Source organism: Varanus komodoensis, unplaced genomic scaffold (genome assembly GCF_004798865.1).
Source record: "Varanus komodoensis strain SLA01 unplaced genomic scaffold, ASM479886v1 scaffold32, whole genome shotgun sequence".
NCBI lineage: Eukaryota > Metazoa > Chordata > Lepidosauria > Squamata > Varanidae > Varanus > Varanus komodoensis.
The window spans coordinates 7,101,088-7,128,641 of NW_025335798.1; the positions used below are offsets into that span (position 1 = coordinate 7,101,088).

The 27,554-nt window shown below is 40.4% G+C and overlaps 1 protein-coding gene across 1 annotated transcript in view; it reads right to left on the minus strand.

Moving 5' to 3' along the window:
• Positions 1–27,554, minus strand: part of CNTNAP5 (contactin associated protein family member 5) — a 314,549-nt gene that overhangs the window by 281,021 nt on the left and 5,974 nt on the right. Inside the window, exon 3 of the mRNA XM_044438476.1 lies at positions 24,040–24,233. Coding sequence (XP_044294411.1) covers positions 24,040–24,233 — 194 coding nt within the window. The remainder of the gene's footprint in view (positions 1–24,039; positions 24,234–27,554) is intronic.

The window sequence follows — 27,554 nt, forward strand, 5'->3', positions numbered from 1 at the left end:
GCACCACAATTCAAAGGCCTCAATTCTTTGGCGCTCAGCCTTCCTTATGGTCCAGCTTTCACAGCCATACATTGCAACTGGGAAAACCATAGCCTTGACTATACGCACTGTTGTTGGCAGGGTGATGTCTCTGCTTTTTAGTATGCTGTCTAGATTTGCCATAGCTTTCCTCCCCAGGAGCAAACGTCTTGCAATTTCTTGGCTGCAGTCCCCATCTGCGGTGATATTGGAGCCCAGGAAAATAAAATCTGTCACTACCTCCATTTCTTCCCCATCTACTTGCCAGGAAGTGAGAGGACTAGATACATGATCTTAGTTTTCTTAATGTTGAGTTTCAGGTCAACTTCTGCGCTCTCCTCCTTCACCTGTATTAAGAGAAAGTTCCTCTTCACTTTCTGCCACTAGAGTGGTATCATCTGCATATCTGAGGTTGTTGATATTTCTCCCAGCAATCTTAATTCCAACTGGTGATTCATCTAGGCCCACCTTTCTCATGATGTGCTCTGCATATAAGTTAAATAGGCAGGGCGACAGTATACAGCCTTGCCGAACTCCTTTCTCAATTTTGAACCAATCAGTGGTTCTGCGGCCAGTTCTCACTGTTGCTTCTTGACCCACATATAGGTTTCTCAATAGGTTTCTCCCATCTCTTTAAGAACTTGCCACAATTTGTTGTGATCCACACAATCAAAGGCTTTAGCATAGTCAATGAAGCAGAAGTAGATGTTTTTCTGGAACTCCCTAGCTTTCTCCATGATCCAGCGTATGTTGGCAATTTGATCTCTAGTTCCTCTGCCTCTTCGAAATCCTGCCTGTACTTCTGGTAGTTCTCAATTCTCATACTGCTGGAGTCTAGCTTGTAGGATTTTGAGCATAACTTTGCTAGCATGTGAAATGAGTGCAATGGTGCAGTAGTCTGAACATTCTTTGGCATTGCCCTTCTTTGGGATTGGAATGTAAACTGACCTTTTCCAATCCTGTGGCCACTGTTGAGTTTTCCAAGTTTGCTGGCATATTGAGTGTAGCACTTTTACTGCATCGTCTTTTAGGATTTTGAATAGCTCAACTGGAATACTGTCACCTCCACTAGCTTTGTTGTTGCTCAGACTTCCTAAGGCCCATTTGACTTCACATTCCAGGATGTCTGGCTTCAGGTCAGTGACCCCCCCATCATGGTTATCAGGGACGTTAAGCTCTTTCTTGTATAGTTCTTCTGTGTAATCTTTCCACCTCTTCTTAATCTCTTCTGCCTCTGTTAAGTCCCTGCCATTTTGGTCCTTTATCATGCCCATTGTCACATGAAATGTTCCCTTCAAATCTCCAATTTTCTTGAAGAGATCTCTGGTCCTCCCTATTCTATTGTTTTCTTCTATTTCTTTGCACTGTTCATTTAAGAAGGCATTCTTATCTCTTCTAGCTGTTCTCTGGAATTCTGCATCCAATTGTTTGTATCTTTCTCTATCTCCCTTGCCTTTCGCTTCCCTTCTTTCCTCAGCTATTTGTAAAGCTTCCTCAGACAGCCATTTTGCTTTCTTGCATTTCTTTTTCTTTGGGATGGTTTTAGTTGCTGCCTATTGTACAGTGTTGAAAACCTCTGTCCATAGTTCTTCAGGCATTCTGTCTATCAGATCTAATTCCTTAAATCTATTTGTCACCTCTACTGTATATTCATCAGGGATATGATTTAGGTCATACCTGAGTGGCCTAGTGCTTTTTCCTACTTTCTTCAGCTTAAGCCTAAATTGTGCAACCAGAAGCTCATGATCTGAGCCACAGTCAGCTCCTGGTCTAGTTTTTACTGACTGTATAGAGCTTCTCCATCTTTGGCTGTAGAGCACATAGTCAATCTGATTTCTGTGATGACCGTCTGGCGATGTCCATGTGTAGAGTCGTCTCTTGGGTTGTTGGAAAAGAGTGTTTGTTATGACCATCGTATTCTCTTGACAAAATTCTACCAGCCTGTGCCCTGCTTCATTTTCTACTCCAAGGCCAAACTTGCCTGTTATTCTGGTTATCTTTTGGCTTCCTACTTTAGCATTCCAATCCCCCATGATGATAAGGACATCCTTTTTTGGTGTTAATTCTAGAAGGTGTTGTAGGCCTTCATACAACCAGTCAACTTCAGCCTCTTCAGCACCAGTGGTTGGGGCATAGACTTGGACTACTGTGATGTTGAATGATTTGCCTTGGATTCAAACTGAGATCATTCTGTCATTTTGGAGATTGTACCCCAGTACTGCTTTTCCCACTCTTTTATTGACTATGAAGGCTACTCCATTTCTTCTGAGGGATTCTTGCCCGCAGTAGTATACCTGATGGTCATCTGAATTAAATTCACCCATTCCTGTCCATTTTAGTTCACTGATTCCTAAGATTTTGATTTTCAGTCTTGTCATCTCTTGTTTGACCACATCCAGCTTGCCTTGATTCATGGATCTTACATTCTAGGTTCCTATGGAGTTTAGATCTTTGCAGCATCAGACTCTCCTTTCACCACCAGATACATCAGCAACTGAGTGTCCTTTCGGCTTTGACCCAGTCGCTTCATTCTTTCTGGCGCTACTAGTACTAGCCCTCTGCTCTTCCCCAGTAGCACATTGGACACCTTCTGACCTGAGGGGCTCATCTTCTGGCGTCATATCTTTTTGCCTTTTGGTACTGTCCATGGGGTTTTCATGGCAATGATACTGGAGTGGGTTGCCATTTCCTTCTCCAGTGGATCACCTTTTGTCATGGATCACCTGCTATGACCTGGCCGCCTTGGGTGACCCTGCACAGCATAGCTCATAGCTTCATTGAGCTACACAAGCCCCTTCGCCACAATAAGGCAGTGATCCATGAATATATTCAAAATATTGAAACACTTCAATTTAATATTTAAAATGTTTTAAATTATAAACTAAATGTACTTTTGAGGGTTACTTTGCTTGTTTGTTTAGAGTATTGAATTTTGCACATCACATCATCTGCATGTTGGTTGTATTATTATTAAAGTTTCTCATGCTTAATGTTAATCAAACTTGAGTCTAACTTACAAATAAAAGAATTCATACATTTGGGAGCAAACAAATAAAACAAATGCATGGTAATATCTAAAATTAAAATCAAATGACATACATGTTGATTCAATGCACAGAAGGAAAGCAGGGTCACACCTATTGTTCTGAATCCTAATCTCGAATCTTAAACTTAGAAAAGAACTTGATATTCCTTGGGGTGTTTAGACACTGGGGACAGAAATTGGTTCTGCTCTACCTTTGATGCTTATGATATGCACCCATGGATGGTTTACATCTGAGCAGACATTTTGCATTCACAGTTGGAGTATTCTATAAAAATATAGGACCCCCAAATGCAGTGGAAGAGTCCAACTGCATATAGTTTGCCTGTGTATGGAGGTTAGGACTGACAAGTGGAAATGAAGAATGGGATTAGTAGATGCAGGCACTTTTGCTTCTCCTTTTGCCAGACTTCGGGTAGAACAGTTGTGTAAAAAAGTTCTTGCAGATCTCTTACATTTTGCCACAATCACCTATGCTTGGAAACAGCTGCATGCAAATGTATGCACAGCTTGGAAGTTTGCATATTGATTACTGTCAGCTGACATAAAGCAAAAGGTCTTTCTTGTTTTACAGTGATCATAGTAAATATTCTTCAGTTAAACCCAAGGATTTCCACAGAATTTTAACACAATGCAGCTTCCTTTGCTCTCAAAACCTTCCCCTATTGCAGTTACATAAGCTTGTTTTTGAAGTTCTGATAATCATGCACCTTTTCTTTTTTCATACTTCACATTTCCTTATCTGTTTGAAAGGTCATTTGCTTTCAGTCCTTCATTACAGTTTTCATGGTTATTCTCCTTTATTGACATTAGGTCATGAAATACTCTGTTCTAGTAAAGAGATACAGACACACTCCATTAATGCTCAGTCAGTGCATTATCCTCAAGGATAACAAAAATGATGGTACTGAAAATAGGCATTATACTTAAGTTTATCACCTCCATCAGCAGAAAGGGTCAGATTTAGCAATCTGTATATATAAAAAGGTCTACTTAGCCAGGTGTATATATTTTAGTTTCTTGAATGCACATCTTTGTCCATTTACTTATAACAACCATTCTAATATCACTATGTTTCAGTGGTTGGATTTTGATTTTAAATGTAGGAACAGTCAGTGAACTCATACATTTGATATTTCACTCTTTAGCATTCAGGAAATTTATTTGATTTTTCTATCTTCTGTCTTAAGAAACAGCAGTCTTTATGCCCTCTGGCAAGAGGAATCTTTTTCAAGGAAATGAATATTTCAGTGCAGAGAAATACTACAGCATCATACAGGCTAGAATGTAGTCCTAAATCCACAGCCTAGGCCTTACTACTTCCTGTGATTTTGGCCCCAACTCATATTCTCTCAAACCTGAGAGTTACAAAGATTGCTGGAGAAAAAAGTTTGCCATTTAAACAATTTACATTTTTAAAGGACTTCCTGACTTCACAACCCTCCCCCCACCAATTTTATGAATACTTATCTATACAACATTTCCAACTTGCCTGATCTTTGCTGTCTGTAGAAAAAAAGCCAAGCCAAGCCATTTTCCCATATGCTATGTCCTGGATACAAAGCCTTAGCAACCAGAACCAAGAACGATTTTATATTATGAATAGAAAAATAAAAATACAGGTTGAACTCTTCAGAAACAGTTTCCACATTGACTATGGAATCAGTTCCCAGTGTGGATTCACCAAACCCTTCCTTTTCTGAAAGCTCTGAAGAGCCACCTGCTTTCCCTGTCCTCCATGCAATGCTGGGATGTCAATTTTGTTAAGTTCTGTTTTTATTTAATTTATTTCTCATTTATTTTGATAGAGTTTCACTACATTTTAATGGATTCTTATTGCATCCATTGGTGTTGAGTTTATCTTGCACATTGCCTTGAGAGTTTCACAACTGACTAATAAAACAAATGCCCTTAGCACCCCAGCCCATTTCACTTACTAAAGACTCTTCACATCATTGTCCACATGCTCAAAATTTAATATGTTTTTCTCCTGTATCTTGATGCTTGCATGAGAGCAAAACTCATTCATTTCTTAGCAATTCCATTAGGTTGATAAGATAGATGAATGAGAAAATTATGAATGGTATGCCCAAGGGCAACCATGTGTACACTCTTATACACACCATTTTATGTGTGACAGTCTTGATGGGTGACAGTCTTCTCTCTCAAGTACTGTTAGAGGACAATTTTCTACTTGAAGGGGTCCTCTATAGGAAAGGATGCCTGATCCAAGCCCAGTTGAAAGGTGATGCATCAGAAGAAGAGGGAACATGAATTTGGAAGTTACCCACCAACAATAAGCACCTGGACAGTTGGTTTAGCAGAAAATAACAGCTATACCTACAGATTAACAAGTCAAAATTCTGTGCGAATTCTTGTCTCTTTTTTGGTGTATGTCCTATGTTTTGGTGATATATATAAGTGGCCTTCCTATTGTGTATGCAGTTTTGCCTTCCCTTGCCGTAATCCACTAAGGCAGGTGAGAAGCTCTGCACACTTATTGAAATGCAGTGGACTGTGGAGATTTGGATAGCCTTCAGATAGACCAGATGTGATTAGCTGGTAAGACTTGCAATCTCCCAAATTGTTATAATAGCACCCAGGGTGGAAAATTCAGGGCAGATCAAAGGAAGTGCTTCTTTAAGTGGCATATACTTAATCTATGAAATCCACTAGCTCAAGATATTGTGATGGCTTTAAAATGGGATTAGACAGATGTGCAAAGGCAAAGACTATCAATGGCAACTAGTCATGATGCCAATATGCCGTCTCCAGTATCATAGGCAGTGTGCTTATGCATAGCAGTGGCTAGGGAATAAGGGTAGGGTAAGCATTCCTGCCTTGTTTCTGAGTTTCTCTCAGGCAGCTCTTGAGTCACAGTGGGAACAGAATGCTGGACTAGATGGACTTTGATACGGATCAGAGTGGCTCTTCTTATGCTTGATGCATAAACTGTTAAGATACTAAGTCTGTCTTCCCCAGGTGATTTGGACTACTCCTCTGACAATGTCTTACCATTGGCATGTTGACTGGGGCTGATGGGGACCCAGAACATCTGGTAGACAACAGGTTGGGAAAGGCTGCCCTAGAGACGAGATTGTCTATTTCAGTCTGATTCCACAGAATCAGGGCCGTCTTAACGCATGGGCCTGAAGGGCACTTGCCTGTGGGCCCCTTACTAATCTGTGTATGTTGACCCTTGGAAAATTGGAAGACTTCCAAAATTAACAGTAGTTGTAGTTGTCGTAGGGGCCCCAGTACACTGCTTTGCCCGGGGCCCATAATGCTGTTAAGACGGCCCTGCATGGAATGTATAATTGCCAGTATATGCAGCAAATCCTACACTTGTTTATTTCTTGATGGGACTTAAGAAGTCCTATTCATTTGGGATTAAATAACCTGCCAGAAAAGCAAGAATCTTCTAAGAGGAGGTTCTGACAATCGATAAAGCTGGCTTACATATAATGAATGTCAGGGAAATAACTTGTACTAACCTCACCATGAACTCATAAGCAGTGGTGTAGTGAACCTGGGGCTTGTAGGGATAAAGCAACAGCACCTTTCGGTTACTAGGGGTGCTGTCATCATCTGCCATGCCCCTCAGAATTCCCTATTGTGCCCCCCCTTACCCCAAGCTGACCTACATTCCTCCCAGAACCTGAAATTTTCTAGCAATATTTTGGATTCCCCACTGTAATGGAAAATACCATGGAATCTTGTTCTTGCATAGGAAATTGACACACTAGCTTTACAAAAGACCTTGGTGAAGAAGATTTTATTTATTTATTTATTTACCATCACAGGCATCTCTGGATGGTTTAGAAAAGTTGCTAGAACTGCCTTTGTTTACGTGGATCAGCCCAGCTGCTTGACTACCTGGGCTCTCCTTGGAAACATGACTATGGGAACTGCCATGATGAGTATCCCGCTCTTCAAAATTTAATACACCACTGCTCAAATATTGACTCAATTCTATTTTTCAGTAGAGGCAGCTTAGTATAGCAACTCACTCTTCATAAAGCATTTCATAATCTTCCTAGCCTTATATCTACAACTTTCCTTTTTACATTCTACACATCTCAAGGATGGGAAACTCTGTCAAGCTGAAGCTCACTGAGGTTCTCCATATTCTACTGCTGAATATTTTTCATTCCTGTTCCATTTTTTCTAGCATAAAAAAGAAATCATATGAAGTTTTAGCTCATTTTTGTGTGCATTTTAGAAATGCACATTTTTTCTGAGCAAGAAGTGTACATGTTGCCTACTGCATTTTGTGTTTGTTTTGCTGCAGTGCACTCCAAATTCAGAATTGTGTAGAGCTTCAACTGGAATTCAGGTCTGGATGCTGTGAATTTGGTAAATCCATTAAAAAGTTCAAGAAAACAAGCTCAGCAGAGCAAATTTCTCACACATCCGTATTTCTGAGCATATAGCACAGAATAATAATATAGATGTCTACAAAGAAGGAATTCAAACTGAATTCTACAGAACATATTTTAGGTAACTGGATATATGACTGGAACCTTAAACATCTAGAGGAGATCATAGATTATCTTCCTTTCCCTTTAATTTTAAAGTTGATTAGTTCACTAGAAATTTCAGATGACTTGCAAGGCTACTGTATTTTATCCCTCCACACTATCAGCTTGCCTGCCTGCCTGCCTGCCTGCCTGCCTCAATGCTTTCCATTAAAATGACAGGCTAGCAAACACAGTGAAATTTTAGAAAAGCACTGGCAGATTAATTCTGCTGATGCTTCTAATAACTTGTTTTCATCATGAGGGATTTCTTCATTCAAGCCTGCTTCTGCCAACAAGAAAGGAAAAGTTCAGATTAAAATTAATCACAGTAATGACCCTCAAGGTGAACAGATTCACTTTCATTTTAAAAATTTAGACTGCATAAATTTAGACACTGTTGAGTGCAAATACGTTTCCTTTGTAGAGGGTGAATATCAAAAATAATAAAAACCCATTGCACTGTCCTTTGTGTGAGGCATAATATTTGCATGTATTTAAAAGATATCATCATTCTTAGTTCCTTGCTGCCTTATTTTTTCATAGGAAAGAGGGTATATATTAAATATTTTCTTTCTTATCTCCATGCTTTGCCTATTTTGGGCAATGGGGAACTGTAATTCAAAAAGTGAAATATTAAAGCAGAGTCTTTGACAGTTGTATAAAAAGGGATCAGATAAAACTTGCCTCCTAATGATAATGAGAACAGTAAATAATTTTAAAGCCCTTTCCACATTGGAAAAAAAAATCAGCCGAATACTAAATCCATATTATGCTGAAAGCAGCAAGGGAAAATGTAGATACATTTATTCTTCCTGGGTGTTTCTTTTTTCTTTTTCAGTTTCTTGCTTTTGCTCCTGTTCTTTTTATGGCAAAAGATGCTATCTCTTCAACATTCCTGTGTTCTCATCAGGAAGATAAAATATTACTTGTTGGATGAGTTCTAATTGGAAGACAACCTCAATTTTTCCATCCTCATTTTTATATAATGAATGTCTTTACACCTGCTCACAAATGCCTTGGCAATCATAAAACAGAACAATAAACTCTACCAATACAGATGTAACAATCAAGAATCAAGCAGTTAAGCAGAAAGGGCAGTTCCTTTCTTTTGGGCAACTTCTAATGTGTGGTGTGGAAGTCGCTGTGGCAGGGCCCTTTCTCATGTAGCGCAAGCAATGTCAGAAGTGCTAGGCTGTTTGGGAGCAGCTACAGTATGACTTGTCCCCTCTGGGAGGGCTGGTGATGGCTTCAACTGGAGTCCCACTGGGGAGTCCACCCATGTGAACATGGCTTTTGAAGATACCTGAGGCACACAGGAATGAGCTGTACCTCAGCAGATTCTGCACCATGAATGTAATGTCAAAAGACACCTTTACATTACAATGTTTCACAGGTGCTTTGGCAGGTTGATGTAACCACTTCTGTGCTGGATCCTTGTCCCCTCTTTGCTTATTGAAAGCAATACAAATACAACAGCAAGCTGGGCCAAGGAAGTGATGAATGTCTGAGGTGGCCAACTGATTAAAGAGGTGGGGTGGGTGGTAAGATCACTCCTGAAGAAAACTTCTTTGAACATCTCAAAACCTTTAAGGCAATTGTAAATGCCTTTTCTTAGGCAGGGTACTTTTAGCTTATGGAATTCTGAGTTATAATGGAAGGAAATATAGGGTCTGAAGTATAAGCAATTTGCTAGGGAAAGCAAGAAAAAAAATTGGCATTGTCCAGCAAAGGAGTAGTTCTGCCCCTGTCTGAACAGCAACAACCTGTCTTCAATTGTCTGTGTGCCAATAATGGCATATTGGATTACTTTTATAGATTTTATATAGAGATGCCTTTAAGGATGGTTTGGAAGCTGCAGCTTCTGCAATATGTAGTGGGTAGACTGACAGGAGGGACTAGAAGGTCCAAACATATAGCACCCAGTCAAGATGCTGGTTTTTCCTATAAAGTGATACATGGTTTGAACCTCAAGTACTTCTCTTGGTGTAAACCTTCCAATACTCTATTTTCATTTTATTTATTAGATTTATATCCCGCCTTTTTTCTTATAAAAACTCAAAGCAATTTACATCATTCTCCTGCTCCTCTCAAACTTATCCCCAGAATAACAACCCTGTAAGGTAGGTAAGGTAGGTAAGGTAAGAGTCTATGACTGGCCCAAAGTCACCCAGTTGGGCCCATGGCTGAGCAGGGACTAGATATCAGATCCATGGAGTCCCAGTCCCATGCTCTTATCCACTTCACCACAGTAGTTCTTAACTATGATTAAGTTATCCCATGGTCACATTATGGCATAGTTGGTGGGATTGGAGTCTGCCCATTACAAAGCTGAGAACTGGAGGATGGGACTGTGGTTGAGAGAAAAAGTCTGGTAGTAGTAATGAATGGCAACCTTGCAATGTTACTGTATGAAACATCTTTCTGTTGGTAATGTTATTACATAAAGTGCTTTAATGTTATTCTGTAAAGTGTCTGTATAGTTCTATTAATCACACAGGGCTAGCTGAGCTTGTGTTTGATGTGACTGAAAGGCTGTGAATAGGCATACTTGTGTACTACTGAGTGAGTTTTCTATAAATGTGTTCTAGTAAATAAGCATTAAGTAGATGGAAGCCTGGGCATAGGGGGAAATGATGGGGGCAGAACCATATTTGTGACTGTGGGGAAAGAACAGTACTCTGTGTGTGTGTGTGTGTGTGTGTGTGTGTGTGTGTGTGTGTGAGAGAGAGAGAGAGAGAGAGAGAGAGAGAGAGAGAGAGAGAGAGAGAGAGAGTGCATGCATGTAGGTTGGGAGATGCTTGGTCATTGGAGAAGAAGGGTGTGCATGGATACTTCCTTCTTCTGATTCTGCCTCCATCCCTCAGATAACTTGTTGCTCAACTTCCAGGACCTCTGGACTGCTGTTGCTGCTGCCCAATGACAGGAGAGTTCATATTAAGACCAAGTTCACCCATTGTTTTATGTGTGGGGATGGGTGGGAGAGACAATCTGATTTATATTACAGGGATCTGAGTAGGCGAACAGGATGCAGTTGACTTGACCCAGCATTGTCCACCTGGGTATTTGTTGCAGCATCATGGGGTGGGGGTGGGGGGAGTTTCTATAGTTCACAGAAATTTTGTCTTATTCACCAGGAGACATCTTCACCAATGGGTGGACTTTGAAGGCTGCACTTGGTGTTGGACCAGATAAACATGGGAGTATCCCCAGAGATTACGACTGATGTTGGTGTACTGCCTATCCTGCTTCCCAATGGCTTCCCTGTTGAAATATGATCAGCTGAACTTTCCAATGCCTCCAATGAGTTGTTGGAGAACTGCAGGGCAATTGTTCTAGGCAGTTTCAACATCTGTACCAACATCTGTACCATGTTGCCTTGACTGATTTGGCTAGGGACAGCATGGCACCAACGTAGTGGTCTTAGTGTCTTATGGCACATTTTCTGACATTACCCACATCATGTCTGATCACACGACAAGGGTGTTAAGCCAAAAACCTTAGTTTCCAATTTTCTGACTTCGTCCAGCCTGAGCCAAAGTGAGATAACTCTGATCTCAGACTAGCAGAGTATTTCCTTTGCTGATTAATTTATTTGCACATTCCCATGTGAACCATTCCCATGCGTACAGGATAATGCCCTTCCGTATCAGTTAGAACTTACCCTATTTCTATGTATATTCAATATAACTTGTAAAAGAGCCGGTGCATGGACCAAGTTATCTCCGATGCACGGGATGGGGAAACCAGTCCAGATTCCTCCTCTATGCACAAGCATAGTGAAACATGATGTGATATAAATATAACAACTAAATAATATATTGGTTTAATAAAATGCTGGCTTATTAAATGCATTTAATAAAATGCCCTAAAATTAAAGTTATAAAATACTTATAACTTTACATAGTTATTAACATTTGCATAAGGTTTGAGGGACAACTGTAGCAGCAGAATCTTGGCAGTCAGAGTGCAGCTGTGATGGGTCTGTTGGTCCCTTGACAAAAACTGCTTGCCTGTGGCTATTTAATTAGCTGTGCAGTTATATGGGGCCGTCTTTAAAATCTTTAAGCAAAACATGAGTCCAGTGAACTTGACTCAGGAAGAAAGAACTCCTGAGAAAGAACTCAGCAGTAGGCAACTTTTTAACTAAGGATAAAAACATGTGCAATAACAGCAGAACTCAAATGGAAGGAGAAATTAACAGGACAATACAGATTCATTGTGCATGGGGCACTGTAGACATTGTGGCCGTAGGCACTGAAGATAGTGTTGAGATGAAGTCTTTTGGAATCCATCTCTCCAGCAGCCGTGGACTTCCTCTCATGCTCAGCTCTGTCCTACAAAGTGAGCTGAGTCAAGAGGAAGTCTGTGAACATGCACAGAGCCCTGCTTGTTCAACTGACAACTTTCCCTGTCTGGTTCAGCTGCCCAAAGAGAGGCTGCAGGACACAGGATGGGGATGTGGAAAGCGGTTGTGCCAGGCTTAATTCCTGGTTACCCACCTTCTTCCTTGACCAGTGTATCCAGCAGCAGCAGCAGCAACAGCAGGATGGAAGAGGGGCATGGCATAGGCAGGCATGGGGCTTGATTCTTTGCAAGTGCCCCATGAATGCTTAGAGAACACACCAGGAACTCAAACTCAGGGCAAAGCAAAGCAGACCAGAATCTGGGGAACTGAGCACAAGGAAATCACAGATTTCCACCCACAGATGGATTCCTTGCACATTCCTATAGATAGGTTAAGTCTTTAATTATTATTCGATAGGTTGCTCCCAGTAAGGATGACACTCTGGTCTTACTACAGTGTGTGAAGACTGACAATTTAGTGTCATTGTAGCCCCACTGAGTTCAGTGGGACCAACTACCAGATAGTCTGCATCGAATTGCAGACATAAAGAAATATGATGTTTTCGTGCACTACAATTCGTAACACCGGATCCAGATTTAGTCACACATCCAATGAAATTAACTTATATTAAACATAATCAATTTGCCCTATTGTGATTGGCATATCTGTTCTAAGAACTACTAAGTCTGGAACCATTCCATTGTCGTAAAGGATGCAATATACCGGTGAATGTAAATATATCAAGGACAGCCAAAGCCTTCTACATTATCAACCCTTCAATCTGTGAATCATTCATACATGTGCGTCTCTTCTTCCCATAATATTAGAAATGCTAAGATGCCATTTGAATAAGGAAATACACATTCTAGGTTTTTCTCAAAAATAAATAATCCACAAAACATTTTGCATGAATTACTTGACCTATGAACCTTTCTGCTTTCTCTTGTATCCACCATCAAGGTTTTCAGGAGCAAAAGAAAGAAAGAAATATTCTACCAGTTTATATGCCTCACTTGTCAAGGTTTTGATTTGATTATGAAACTGCTTGTTTAAAAATTCATTATTTATCCTCAGTAATTTGTGAATGGGAGAGACAACATATTGTAATATACTTCAGTCTCTGAAATATATCGGTGCAAAGTAGGATTAACAAAGACAGCACATTGGAAGTGCTGTTAGGACAGCTAGCCAAGTTACAAAGACATTCCATGGTTTCACACAGTTTGGCACATTTGAGACCATGAGAAGACCGACCATCCTGGACGTATTCTTTACAAACTAGGTCAGGAGAAAGCAGATGTCAAGCCACTGGTAATAAACATTTTGCTCAGTGAAATGACTGGATCTTCCACAGATGGGCTATTTTCAATTATCCACATGTTTCCATAATGATCCCAGTTGTCCAATTTTTCATTTCCCTGACTATTGAATAGAATGATTCATATTTTCAGATCACTTGAACCAACCTGGAAAACAGATTAGATTAACTAACAAAATATTACTCAGTGTGACAGCAGGGTAAAGGTAAAGGTTTCCCCGCACAGGTGTGCTAGTCATGTCTGACTCTGGGGCTGGTGCTCATCTCCACTTGTAACCCAAAGAGCCAGCATTGTTCAAAGATGGCTCCATGGTCATGTGGCTGGCATGACTAAATGCCAAGGTGCACGGGAGGCTGTTACCTTTCCTACCAAAGCAGCACCTATTTATCTACTTGCATTTGCATACTTCCAAATTGCTAGGTAGCCAAAAGCTGAAACAAAGCAGCAGGCACTCACCGTTTCATGCAGATTCAAACTGCCAACCTTCCAATCAGCAGCCCAGCAGCTCAGCCATTTAACCTGCCATGCCACCCATATCCCCAAAACAACAGAGTAACAAGCAAATAAAATGCCTGACTCACCACATATGTATTTTGGTCAACAACTCTCACATAAGTCCTAATGAGCGCTGTCAAAGATGAGGGATCATGGGAGTTGTAGTCCAACACATCTGAAAGGCCACTGTTTGCTGATCTGTGCATGTGTATTTTGCCTGGGTAAGCAGAAAAGCAGTAAGCTATACTGCTTTTAAAGAGACTGTTGGGGCTAGAAGGATCCAGATTTCATTATTACAGGGAAAAGAGTTGGTTTTACCAAGAGATCAACTGCAGGACAGCAAAGTAATGGTTAAATCCTGAATTAAGGGCATGATCTGGTGCATGTTTATGCAGACAAAGTTATCCAGCTAACCATGCTGACTGGGGAATGCTGGGAGTTATAAGGCTACTCTCTGCCTCAGCACAGATAAGGGTTAGGAATAGGGCCAGGGTTCTGCATTTTGCTTTTTAAGCACTTACAAATGAACATGTTCATTGTATAAATCAGTTTTTCTAAACTTATACAGATCACAGAATCATAGAATAGTAGAGTTGCAAGGGGCTATAAAGGTCGCTGGGTCCAACCCCTGCTGTTGCAGGACACCAAGTTACACCATCCCACTCAGATGACTGTTCAGTTTCTTTCTGAATCCCTCTAGTGTGGGAGAGCCCATCATCTCATATTGCTCTGACAGTGAGGAAGCTTTTCCTGATGTCCAGCCTGAATTTGGGTTGTCACAACTTGAACTGATTATTCCGTGTCCTACACTCTGGCATCAGCAAGAAGAGATCTCGAGCTTCCTCTTCATGACAGCCTTTGAGGTACTTATAGAGGGATACCATGCCCCCCTCAGTCTTCTCTTCTCAAGGTGGAACATGCCCAGTTATCTCAGTCTCTCTTCACAGGGCAGTATTTCCAAACCCTGGATCATTTTTGTTGCCTTCCTCTGGACCCTTTCTATTTTTTCTGCATCTTTCTTAAAATTTGATGCCCAGACCTGGACACAGTATTCCTGATGTGGTCTGACTAGTGAGGAGTATAGGGGAACTCCTCCTCATGATTTGGAAGTAATATTTCTGTCAATGCATCCTAAAATAGCATTTGCCCTTTTGGCAGCTGCATCACATTGTTGGCTCATATTTAGCCTATTGTCCACAATTACTCCGACATCTTTTTCCTTTTCAGTTCTGTTGGGCTACATATTCCCCCTCTTGTATCAATGCATTTGGTTTCTTTTTTGGTGGAGGACTTGGCACTTATCCTAATTGAATCTCATTCTGACTTTCAGCCCAAAGTTCAAGGTTATCAAGATCTCCCTGAATCTTCATTCTGTCTTCTAGGGTGTTTGCTATTCCACCTGGATGATTTGTTCAGATGATAAAGATGATATTTCATGCAACTCATAACCACCTCAGTCCTGATTTGAGATTGGAATAGGTCACATTTCAATATTGTTATAACAATATTGTTATTGTTAAAGATGATGAGCTTTGAACAAAATAGAACAAAACTACTGTAAGAAGAGACCACATTAGTTAATTGATCAATGTGGATTCTTCTTGTTATTAATGTGTAATAGGACCAGACCGTGTGGATGGAGCTCTCAGACCATAATTGTATCTCTGACATGGATGCATGCTTAGAGACAAGGTTCAGAAAATAATAGGAAGAGATGTTACCTCTGGACAGACTTTGGCAACTATCTTTCATGGATATTGCTATGGAAACAAGCCATCTCCATAATCTACTCGCTGGTCTACTGAGAATAGTTATGTTAAACATGGATGCTTAATGTGGTCAGATTCAGACTGAAAATATACCAGATACCTGAAGAAGTAGATTCAAATCCCTCTTCGGCATTCCCAGCTTATACAAAGCAAATTCTTCTGGGTCTCAGTGAGATCAACAGCATGATACAACATGCTTACATTTACTTATGTTTAGAATGGACAACACTTATATCATATGACTTGTACTTGCTGGTTTATATCAAGATTGTCTATTCTCCTGACAATCTCATAAACACGGCAATTTTAAACAGACATGGTTACAGATATTTGGTCTGCCTTGACCAAAATTTACAAACAACAGATACATCTGGATTAATGCTGCTATATGATTATTTATATACAAGCAGCTGTTACTTCCAGGTTTGGTTTTTATTTCTCTGACTGTTGCTTTAATTTAGATTTTGTTTTGGTGGAAGTCACAATAAAAATAAATAGGAAAAAAATTGTAATCTTTAATATGGTAACTATTATCAAACATCATAGTTACCATATTGGCTAAACATTAGATAAACATGGTGTCTGGTGGACCTATGATTATTGATTGTGGCATAATATAATGATTAGCATTTGAATTGCTTCTGTGCGATGCCTTTTCACAGGGCTTCCCAAAGGGCAAAATATTGTCCAGAAGGCTGTAACATTGTCACTTGAAGCCTTTCTCATCTAGGAACAGACGGATTAGTATAGTTCTGGTCCATTTCTTCATCTGTTCAACCCTATTTTCTTAAAATAGATATAAAAAGGCAGGAAGAGGAAGAGGAGAAAAGTATGGAAATTTGCATTTAAATTGTATGCTTTTCCCCTAAAATTTGCATTTGTGTATGCCTTTTTAAGTCAAGTACTGCATCACAAAATTTGAATGACTCTGCAATCCAAAGGATGCCTGCATTCCTATTCATGTATTAGTCCAGGGAGTGAAAATTAGATTGGTTCACTAAAACTGTGGTGTTCCAAATGAGATTCCCCAGCATCCCAACTTTCATCCTCTTCAGTGGGTAACTATGCAATTTTATGTTGGTAGGTAGCTGCGAATATAAGTTCCTGCCTGAAGAACCCAGCAGTTCCCAAAACAGTCTTGAATGACTAACCCAACAGCCATTAGGATGGTCCTGAGAGGCAGGTGCAAAGGAAAGCTATTATGCCAGAGGGCACAAGAACTGGTGGCTAAAGAGGTGGGAGGTCCCCAGAAATGGCACATACGCTACACCAAGGGTATACATTCAAGTTTTCTTCACAATGCTTCTAAACAGTCCTCCTTGATCACCAGTTGTCTACTCAAATAGGAATAGCTTCTTAAAATATTTAAATTGTGGCATGTGAAAGTAACACTCAATGGTGCTGCAGAACAGATTGAAGTCATATCATGTTAGGGAAGTCAGATGCAAAAGAGAATGGCGCTGCAGGGCCTTGTGCAGAAGTGGGAATGTCAGCGGGTCAGGAGGACCCATCCTGCTGAAACAGAAGTACTGGATCCCTGTCCTCTTCCATATCTGGCCACCCTATGCCATGCTATCTATTTCTTTGCAAGCCCAGTACTGTAGCTTATACGAGAAGCATCTTCCGGCTTAACTGACATGAAAGGCTTGCTGGTATCCCTTTGACTTACACATATATGATGCTGTATAAAGGTAGTTGTCCTGCAGGCAGGTGCAACAGGGATAGGACCTGTGCATCAATGTGTACAGGCATTCTGCAAGAAGCACGGCCTCTGCTTTGTCGCTAGCAAAAGCTGAGAATGAGGATGACAATAAAGAGCAACAGTCAGCTTAAATGGGTCCTACTGATTTTTATGCATGTATTTATGCATTGTTCTCCTGTGCCATGTTTCCTCTTGCAGTTTTGAGTCCACTGCGCACAGACTCATGCCCCCCTCATGGAACCGTATGTCCCACAGATGCACTTCAACTGTTCCAGAAATGCTGCAGCCACTGCAGAGCTCTACAGAAGATGCCACGGAGCACCACCCTAGATGCCAGTTTTCTTTATGGAGTCTGTATTTCTGGGAATGATTGGCAGGGACTGGATGCAGCTTGCTTGCCTGTATGGACCAGCCTCAGTGGTGCCAAGATAACAGACAAACAGTTGTTATGTGATTACATAGAAAGGAAGAAAGAAGGCAGTAGTCCATGGTGTCCATAGTACTTAAATTCTGGAAATCATTCCTAAAAGCTGACGTGTTGATTCACATCACAGCAGCAATAATATTTCAGAAAAAGATTCCAGCCAATCATTTACACAAGTTTCTCAGCCACATGCTAATGAAAAAAAAAATACTGCATAGCATATGCAGGTAAAGTGTATTCTGAATTATTCAATACATAAAACACTGAATGAAATCATATACATATTCAAGTAATAAGATTGGTGATTTTTGTCTTCCAGTCAATAGTCAGTGAGGCCACGCACAGCCAACATCCATACTGAAAGTATAATTATAAGCTTAGTTTGCTGTAAACTACAGCATCCTTTGGTAACGGATTATTTAAATACAAATAGGTTTGGAAAATTGGTTTTAAATGGCTAATCTGTTTTATCTTATACCCCAGCTGCAGAATTTACCAACATCATAAATGTAGTCTGAATAGATATGCAAAGAATTATTTGGATTCCAGTTGCAAATGGACAACATGGTTTTCCCATTAATATTAAAAGGGATTAGAGTTTGCTACACCATTGCAACATGCCTTCTTGCCAATGCATATTAAAAATCCCATTCCCATGGCTCCACTGTACTCTACCTGACTACAAAGCAGAACCCAAGGTAGGACTATGTGGATCGGTGCAGCAGATGATGTTCTCACAGGCTGGATCACCTGGAGCAGGAATCAGATGAGCTGGGCTTCTTAAGCTGCACCCATCTGTTCCATCGATGCATGGGTGAGGAGGAAAATCGTGCCCAATGACCCACTCTCTGGTGTCTCTGTACAAGTTACCAACATCCAAACCAGGGAAGACTTCCTGCATTCAGCACTGCATTCTGGTCATGATCCCAATCCCATAAAAGCCTTACTCATGAAAGGGCACATGAGAAGGTTTCCCTGCTCTTGATGTCCATTGTATGTGTGGACATCAGAAGTGGGAACAGTCAGTATGACTCTGGTCCCAGCTCAGATGTTGACTGAATGCACAAGGATAATTTCTGAAACCACCCAAACTTTCACTTCAAGGGGGTTCTGACTTGATATTTACCAACCCCTGAACTCAAGCAGTCCATGGCTAAAGTACAAACTCCAAGCTCCAAACTGAATTGCTGCACCAGTCCTGAGGTTATTTTTCCTGAAGCAGCTTCTGCTATCAGAAGTAACTCCAGGGGGAGAGTGGGACTTCCCAGACAACTTGGGCTAGAGGGCAGCAGTGTCCTAGTTCTAGTACAAATGATGTTGCACCAGTGTAAGCCAATGTGTTGACAACAAAACTACTTCTTGCTATAGCAAAAGGGGAAAAGAGGCAATTTACCACTGACATGAGGCAGCACAACAACGGCAAGAGGGAGAACTTTGCCACTGCTTTTTCTTCTTGAGCTACAAAGCACAACACATGTTATGCAAGGGTTGCTGTATCCCACCACAAAGTCAATAGCAACTGGCACTGGGCCACTGAAGAATACCAGCTTTGGTTGGGAGCCACAGCTTGCCTGAAGTCCTTTGTGAGGGTCTGAGCAATGGCGGAACTGACTGCCTTTGACCAGACTCCCAAAAAGTTGAGCTTAGTTTCCTGGCTGGTGCCAGCAGCCTGGTGGGCTCTTAACCCAGCCCAGTTGATCTGGTGAGGGGACACCTCAAGTCAGTGATGTAACATGCTTGGACTCAATTGCATTAAAAACATAAAACACAAGATTAAAATATATTAAAACATAAAAGTTAACAATGCAAAATTTAAAGCCAATTTTAAAACAGAAAACATACAAGAAGTTGAGAAAAAATCTTAAACTCTGTCTAACAACTAAATGATCATTAAATAACAGCAGGAACACATTTATGGAAGTATGAAATCTGGCAAGTTTTTTATTATTCTCTCTCACTGATATTCCATGACACAAATCACTTTCTGGAATGGCTTAAGAATGCTTTACTAACTATATTTGTTATCTTAAGGACAGCTGGAGCATGATTTGTTTATTATTATTGGTAGTATTAGTATATTGCAGATGGATAGATTCTTCTCTCTCCTCTCTTTCTACTTGTGGGTCTTACAATCTCAGTGGACATAAACTGTGCTATGTTTTGCATGAGTTTAAACTGCTTCAATCGGGTGAATATGGGAGATACTAAATCAGTGTAGTGGAGGGGACAGAGATGGGTTTGATGACCTTCAGTTCCCTGCCAGCCTTACTATTCTATAATTGTGCTCCCCCTAAGAAACTTATTTTACCATTGTCAGCATTAGCAGAAACTGCAGTTATCTGCAGGCCATCTATTCCCATGGTGAACAGTAATAGAAATAAGGAATCACACAGTGTTACAGATTCACTTGAAGGTGTAGCTTTGATAGGTCTCCTTCCTTTTTTATGGTGTATAGCATTTTATGACCTTCCCTCCCCCTGATAAGATTTCTTTGTTCATCGGATAGAATCTGAAGTGCTACAATTATAGCATCTGCTAGCAATAACCATTGTAACTAGATACTTTCGGGAATGTTGATTTGGGCAAGATATGCTTAAAGGGTGATCTATGATGTAGGAAGCATTGCTGAGGATGCTACCTGAGACAAGCCAATAGGGTGCTGTGGTGTGTGGGGGATTCTTCTGTACAAATCCTACCTACCAATGAAACTCATTGGCCTGCCATTATTTCCCCCCTTCCTTCCCTGACTAGATGTGGGAAGAAACCATTCAGCGGTGGGGTTGTGGAATCCATTGGATTCCCTAGCTCAGCTGTCCAGATCCTGGTCTGTTGTCACAGCCCTGAATCCAAGTCCCTGGTAATTGTGCCAAACATCTGTGGGGCACTGGCCAAGAACTGAGCCACATGCACTGTGCAAGCAGCATCCCTCTTCCATCATGGAGTTTGTTGTGATGCTGCAAGTGATGCAGAAGAAGGTTGTTCACATGGGGCCTACCAGGAAGGTTGCCAATCACTCAACCTTTGTTCCACAAGCATGTGTGGACTTCCTCTTGGGTCAGCTTTCTGGTTGAGCCTGAGAGGAAGCCCATGAATGCCAGAGGGATGGGTTCAAGTAGGTTGCATCTCAACCCTATCACTGACCATTTGAAACTGAAGCTTAAAATATCTGGAGGATGCTGGATTGGGGAAGCCGGAGTTCTTTTCTTTCTTAAAAGATTGTCTGGGTTATGAGCTGAGTGATCATATTGACTCCCTCTTCCTATAAAATTCCACAAATGATACAGGGTGAGGTTCCCATGAAAACTTCATCTAGAAGTATGTGCCAATACTATATTTTATTTTGGAATGCACAGATTTTGTTAAATATATATTTTGCAGTTATCTTTTGTTCTGTGGTCCATTCATTGTTGGCATCAGATTATTTTTCACAGATGCATGACAATTTTGTTCCAGTTGCATAAGTGCACGTTGGCAAAGTGCAAATTTTCACAATCCTTCCAAAAAAGAAAGTTACACAAGCAAACATACAAAAACAGTCTGTCCACTGAATACACACTGCTCAGAAAAAGCTGGATTGCTGAGGAATCTGCAGCTTGGATTCATAGAAATCTGAACTCATTTGAATCTATTACGGTGATTTTGCTATGATTGTAATTGTGATTATTGTCCTGTCGTACATTGTTCTCTCTCATGGTTGGCAGGGCTCCTGCAAATAAAAAGCATTCCATTCTTAAGAAATGCTTCTAAGCATTCTAAGATTTTAAATCTTGGAACCACATTAAAATGTGTATTAAAAAGTGCAGTCAGCCAGAATACAGCTCAGCAGGCACTTTGAATGTAACGAGCACAACTGGGACTTCAGACAGGTACTGTGTGAATTGGCCTAAAGACACATTCAGATTTCATATTAGGAAGGGGTGGAGCTAATTACCTGGAGGCATGTTGATTAGTGACATGATTCTCGCTGCTTCAGTATAGCCCTATGAAGATATCCCCCCATGTGGTTCGAGACACAAGGAAAGAGCCTGTTGATGCCACCCATCATGGCACCCTTGTCAACATGACGCACAACCCTCCATGTGTTGGAGGCTAACCAGAGCAAGCAGGATCCCCATGTAACTTAGAACTCAGAATGAGGATATTTGATCATGCAGGACTTATAAAAATAGAGAAAGTCACCTGAGGGCAAATGTGGTTAAATACAGAGGAATGTAAATCTTTAGGAACTACAGTAAACATTTTAGGCCCCAGGCCTGGATGGATAAATCTGCAATACTTAAAAAAAATCTTACATTCTTTCCATCTTGAATATGAATAATTTTATATAATTTGGTGAATCTTAAACAATTCTCATCTATTTTTACCCAAGAAGTGAATTGAAACTGAATCTTTATATAAATTATACCAGTTAACTAGGGATGTTGGAGAAACTCACAACAGATTCAAATGAATTCAGGTTCTGCAACAAGTCTAATTTTTGGAGTCATGTGGATTGAGTTTCATCAAAGAGCAGCTGACGGACTAAAAGGCACATGAAAATCTGTGAAACAGAGATGCGATAAGTGTGACACACTCCATATAGCTGTATAGGTAACTGAAGTTATTGTGTAATCTAGAATTAGAGAAGTTCCGCATCATTTCTCCAAAATCCTTAAATATTTGAGATGAAAAAGCTGCTGAAAGATCACCTTCATCCGTACAAACCTGGATGCCAGTTAAGCTGGGGACCATACTCTGAGGTGCATTGAGGGGGCTTGGATATTTTCGATGTAGCAGCCACCTTTGGAGTATCTTTCCTTGGGGGTCTTACATTTTTGGATGCCAAATTATTACTTTTTTGAATCCTTAGCCTTCAGTTTTGCTTAGAATATTTAAAGGTTCCTGTTAGGCTCTTATGGGTTTTGTTTTCTTGTCTGCTGTTTTTATTTCATTGCTTTAATGGCACAGTTAAAAGATGTGATCATTAAGATGTCTGCTGGTTAGCCAGGCACCCTGGGGGCAACAGTACTAAAGGCTAACTTATAAACTTGGAATAAATAAAACAGTACAAAAATGCTTGACCTAAGCCATAGCATCAGTTAACAGCAATGACCCTCCATGGAATTCCTACTGCTTCATTATCTATGTCATTATAAGTGAAATTATTAGCAGAAATTAACAGTCTCCTGGAACATGTTGTTTGACAACAAAATATATTTAACTTAGGAATCATGATAGTCCAAACTGTAGCAATGCTTGGATTTTACATGTTAATTGTCCAAAGCATTTCATAGTCCTTAAATCAAATCTTCACACCAACTCTAAAACTTGCACGCATTTTTATCTCCAGCTTAGAGGTCAAGAGAATGAGTCTGAGAAACTGGCAATTTACATAAGGACTGCCAAGTAAATTGATTCCTGGGCTGAGATTCAAGTAAGACACTTTCAGATCATACCTTATGTTCTTAGCCATTGTTGAATCCAATCTTGTCCTTCAAAACTAACAGATATGGAAGGAAAAAATATAATTAATTGAAGCCCAGTCAATAGCACCTGTGCATAGATGTACTGATCTATGGATGTCCCAGTGCTGCAGAACACTAGATCCCCTTTCAGCTGCAATTCACATCTACTTTGAATAGAGATTGAGTGGCTTCTCATGCTGCTGCCTTTAGATTCCACTTGAAGACTTACTTAGCTATGCAAGATCTGTGGGTATGTGCTTTATTTGTTTTTCTGTTCAGTGGGTTGATAGTTTTATTGTACATTATTATATCTTTGTGATTTTTAGACTTATGATTTTAATGGCTGTACACATTGTATTGTTTTTATTTATGTTGCCAGACACACTGCATTCTTTGTGAGAAGGAAGGAAGCAAATAGATAAATATTTATAGATAAGTTGATAAATAATAGATAAATATATATTAATTCATACACTTACACGAACAGAAGGTGGCTTATTCAGGTGAAACAAGAATATTGCTTGTGGAGATCAATCATTGCCAATGTTTTAAATAATGAGGATGTGGAATTGATACTGCACAACTGCAAGCTCACCAGAAACATAAGCTATACAATTTACAAACCATGTTTTGTACACTGGGGAATGTTGTTTGTGTCCTCCTTTTCTCTCTTTTTGAGCTCTTTAGTACATAATATTGTGAGAGTTCCTAGGGAGGGGAAATAGATATATTTAAGATTCAAGCAATCTGGATTGTTTCTCTTGAAATTCCCAACAGCATCTCTACCGAAGCTTGTGTCCTATATAGAAAGATGGAAAGTTACAATATGCTCTTACAATAGTGTATATGCCCTACTGATGCTAGACAAAGAAAACTTGAACTGGGGATTATAATGTCACATCTGTCTGGAAGCAGTTGATGATCATACCACAATCTTTAGTCCAAAAATATCAGACCTACCCAGATGATGTCATCCTCTCTGTACTGCTTCCAGTTGCGACCTGTGTCACTGAACATTAGAACGTAGCTTGTTGTCCAGTCTGAACTTCCATACCTTCCTTGAGTAGCAACACCAGTAATCTCCACTCTGTCTCCCAGATCAATCTGGAGCCATTCTTCCTTGTTAGAATCCAATGGGGACCAGCCACCAGCTCCTAGGAAAAAGATCACAGTTTCTTGAGTTAAATAGGTCTGAAATAAATCTCAAATTCATGTATACTGGTAGAGCAAAGTATATTCTCTTCATCTTCAACATGACCCAAGGGAACAATATTCAGAAGAAGAAAATGTTAGTCCCAGGGTCTTTCTTTGTAAGGTGCCATGCCTTCTTCCCTGGATGTCACCCACAGTGTGTGAAGTGATTAGACAACTAGACAGTTCTTCATCCTTGTCCAGGATTGACATAGCCCTTGTCAACTAGGTAGTTACTGGAGACATAGAAGATCTTAGGCAAAATGGCAGTGTAGGGTCAAAATGGGAGCTTCTTGACAACAGCACCTACTTCCAGCACTAACTACAGCCTTCCTGCTGGATATATAGAATTGAGAAGTGGGTCTCTGGGCTAGAAGATGTGGTTTCTAGACAGATTTAGGACTCAGAACTGCTGCATCACTTCACACACAGAACCCCAGGAACAAAAGCATGCTGAAAGAATACAGGAACATGGAATCATAAGGGCATCTCAGACTTGTGGCAGAAAATCAAATGGTAGGATTGTGCTACTAGATTGCACTCCCATTCCCCACTAGATTTCTGTTTTCTTCTCTCCTTGCCTCTCTGTCCACTTCTTAGCCCACTATCTTGTTTCCTCATCCTGTCCACCTATTTCTGTCTGAACTATCAATTCAGCACTCTGAGTTCTGTACAAGAAAGTCACACCCTAGGCATAAAGAACTTTATGGAATCAAGGATTCTAATTTAACAAGTTCAATTTGCATATTAATAACCTGTATATCCTTTCGCCTACCATGCCTCCCCAGACTTGCTGCACAATAGCTGTCCTCTATTTCAAATACGATTCATTGTTCACTCCAGCTGGGGTGGGGGGGCATGCTGTCAGTCCTCCCCATTGGGATTGCAGTGGCTGTGAACAGAGATGCCTGTGAAGCTTGCACCTTGCAAAGGAAGGGTTAACATCATAAGGCCCCTGGATATTCTCTGACACCAATTAAAATTCAAGGTGAAGGGTGGGGGGGGGAAGCAGCTTAGCTTCCTGTCAACAACCTCAAATCACATTCACTGATCCACTAAGCAAGACTTACAAATGGTGGCACTCACTGGGAGAGAGAAGGTAGGAGATGGGACCGCTCCCTCCCTTTCTGCTAGCAAGCCAGGAAGAAAGGCTTTCTCTAAGATAGTTCTCCTAAGGGTTCCAAGATAATGGTGGTGATTCAAAATAATCCAGCGTGAGTGGGTGAGGATAGGAGATTGGCATTGAACAACATTAGAGATGTGTTGGTGATGCTCACCTGTGTCGATTGGAACTACAGTTTGGCCCTTCTCTAAGCTTCATCTCGTTTTTTGTTCCTAGGACTGTTGTGAGCTATAAATTTTTTACTATAAATTTAATTTCAGAATCGACCAATTTCAGAATCTGCCAATCAGATAAAGAATGCTTCCATTATATGCAGAGCACTTTTGAGCTATATTGTTCAACTGTTTCACCCTCTAGTTCTCAACACACTTGCTGGCAAGTAAGTACCACATTGGGTCTACCTTCTGAGTAAGCATAAGCACAATCAATTGTTTGGAGCTTATTTGTTCTCATTTTAGGCTATTTTACTGGATTTCTGGTCAAGGATGGGCAGATTAGAAAGAACAATGAAAACAAACTGGGACAAACATGTATTCACTGATGTTGTTGTGTGAGTGAATTAATTGGGTACAGGTGGAGGTGGGGGGAGCAGCTTTTAAAACTATACTGTTGCAAACCATCTAGATCTCCTGTAAGTTGCTCAGCTCTGCAGAAGCAGCCTGAGTGCCAGGTGGTGTAAAAGCTGCCAAAGTAAATATTTTATTGTGTTTCCTAAACACACTTCATGGATTTTTTGTTTTGAACAATTAATGCAAACAGAGCTAGAGACAGGTTCACATCTTGCCTAGGAAGCCGCACCTCCTTTTCCTCTCCCAATTATTTCTCCGATCTCTCTCTCTCTCTCTCTCTCTCTCTCTCTCTCTCTCTCTCTCTCTCTCTCTCTCTCTCTCATTCTTTCATTCTTTCTGAAAATGTAATGAATATGCATATTTTTGTCATGTTTACAGTGCAATGCTTTCTTTCCTGCCATATGTTCCAGCACCCTCTTCTGACATCCACACTTCAGGGAGCAGATGCCACTGCTTGAGACCCAGCAAAAGGGAGGGGAGGGGTCTCCCTTTTTACTACACCATCAGCAACAGCACGGAGATGAAATACAATTGGAGCAGGTTAGAATCCAAGGCAGAGGAGTGCACTGCAGGCATTTTTCAGTGACCCTTTTCTCTTATTAATGGCAGCTCCACTGATTATGTGTGGCTTTATTATGTCTGCTGGCTTTAGATTCCCTACTACCATCAGAAATATCCACTGTGCCCCAGAATTGCCCATAAAATTAGAAGCATGCCCTATTAATAGCATTGCTATATGGTTAGCAGTTCATGAAATCATCTCTGTGGGGCCTCACCTCTCCTCCTTTCATTTTCCCCATTTCCCACTGGCATTCATAGGAAGCTTGTACTTAGGCACAAAGAAAGGCAAATGCGCACACAGATTCCTGTCCTTTTCTCACTGCAAGGTGCTTGTTGCATATGGTGTGATAGAGAACTCTTGTTTGTTGCCTTATATTTTCCATAGCAACCAAATGTATTACAAGATAAGCCAAGACGAACAGACACTCTAATTTTCAGCATCAATAGTATAACAAAAATATGCAAGACAAAAATATAACAAAAATATGCAAGACGAAACTCATGGATGACATTGACCAAAAAGAGGAAGTTGGAAGATCCTTTTAAAAGAACCAGCATAATAGAACTGGCTAAGAGGTTTGTATTGCTATATATCCCTGTCATGTTATGGAAACATGGCTGAGAACAGCTGTTTTATTTCATAATTTATACGTGAATGATTTTCTTTGTTTAAAATGCTCTTGCAGGACCCCCATCCTATTTCATCATCTATTTTATCACCTCCAACAAATTCTCACCTTTTGTGAAATGTGATAATTCTGGGAACTACTATGCTAACTGCTGTGAAAAATAGCTGTTTTACCAAATTTACTCAAAGCCAAGTTCGAGACGGACTTGAGAAACCATCGCTTAGCCAAAACTTCCAAGGCAAATGTGGAGAGAAGCATTGTTAAGTCTTAGAAAATTTCTCAGGGGAGGTTTACATATTCCTACATGCAATTAAGTTTCAGTAATCAAAGAGGATTAGATTTTGTGTGTGTGTTTTAATTAAAATACCAAGCCAAGCAGCTGAGGTATCTTCTGTATCTTTC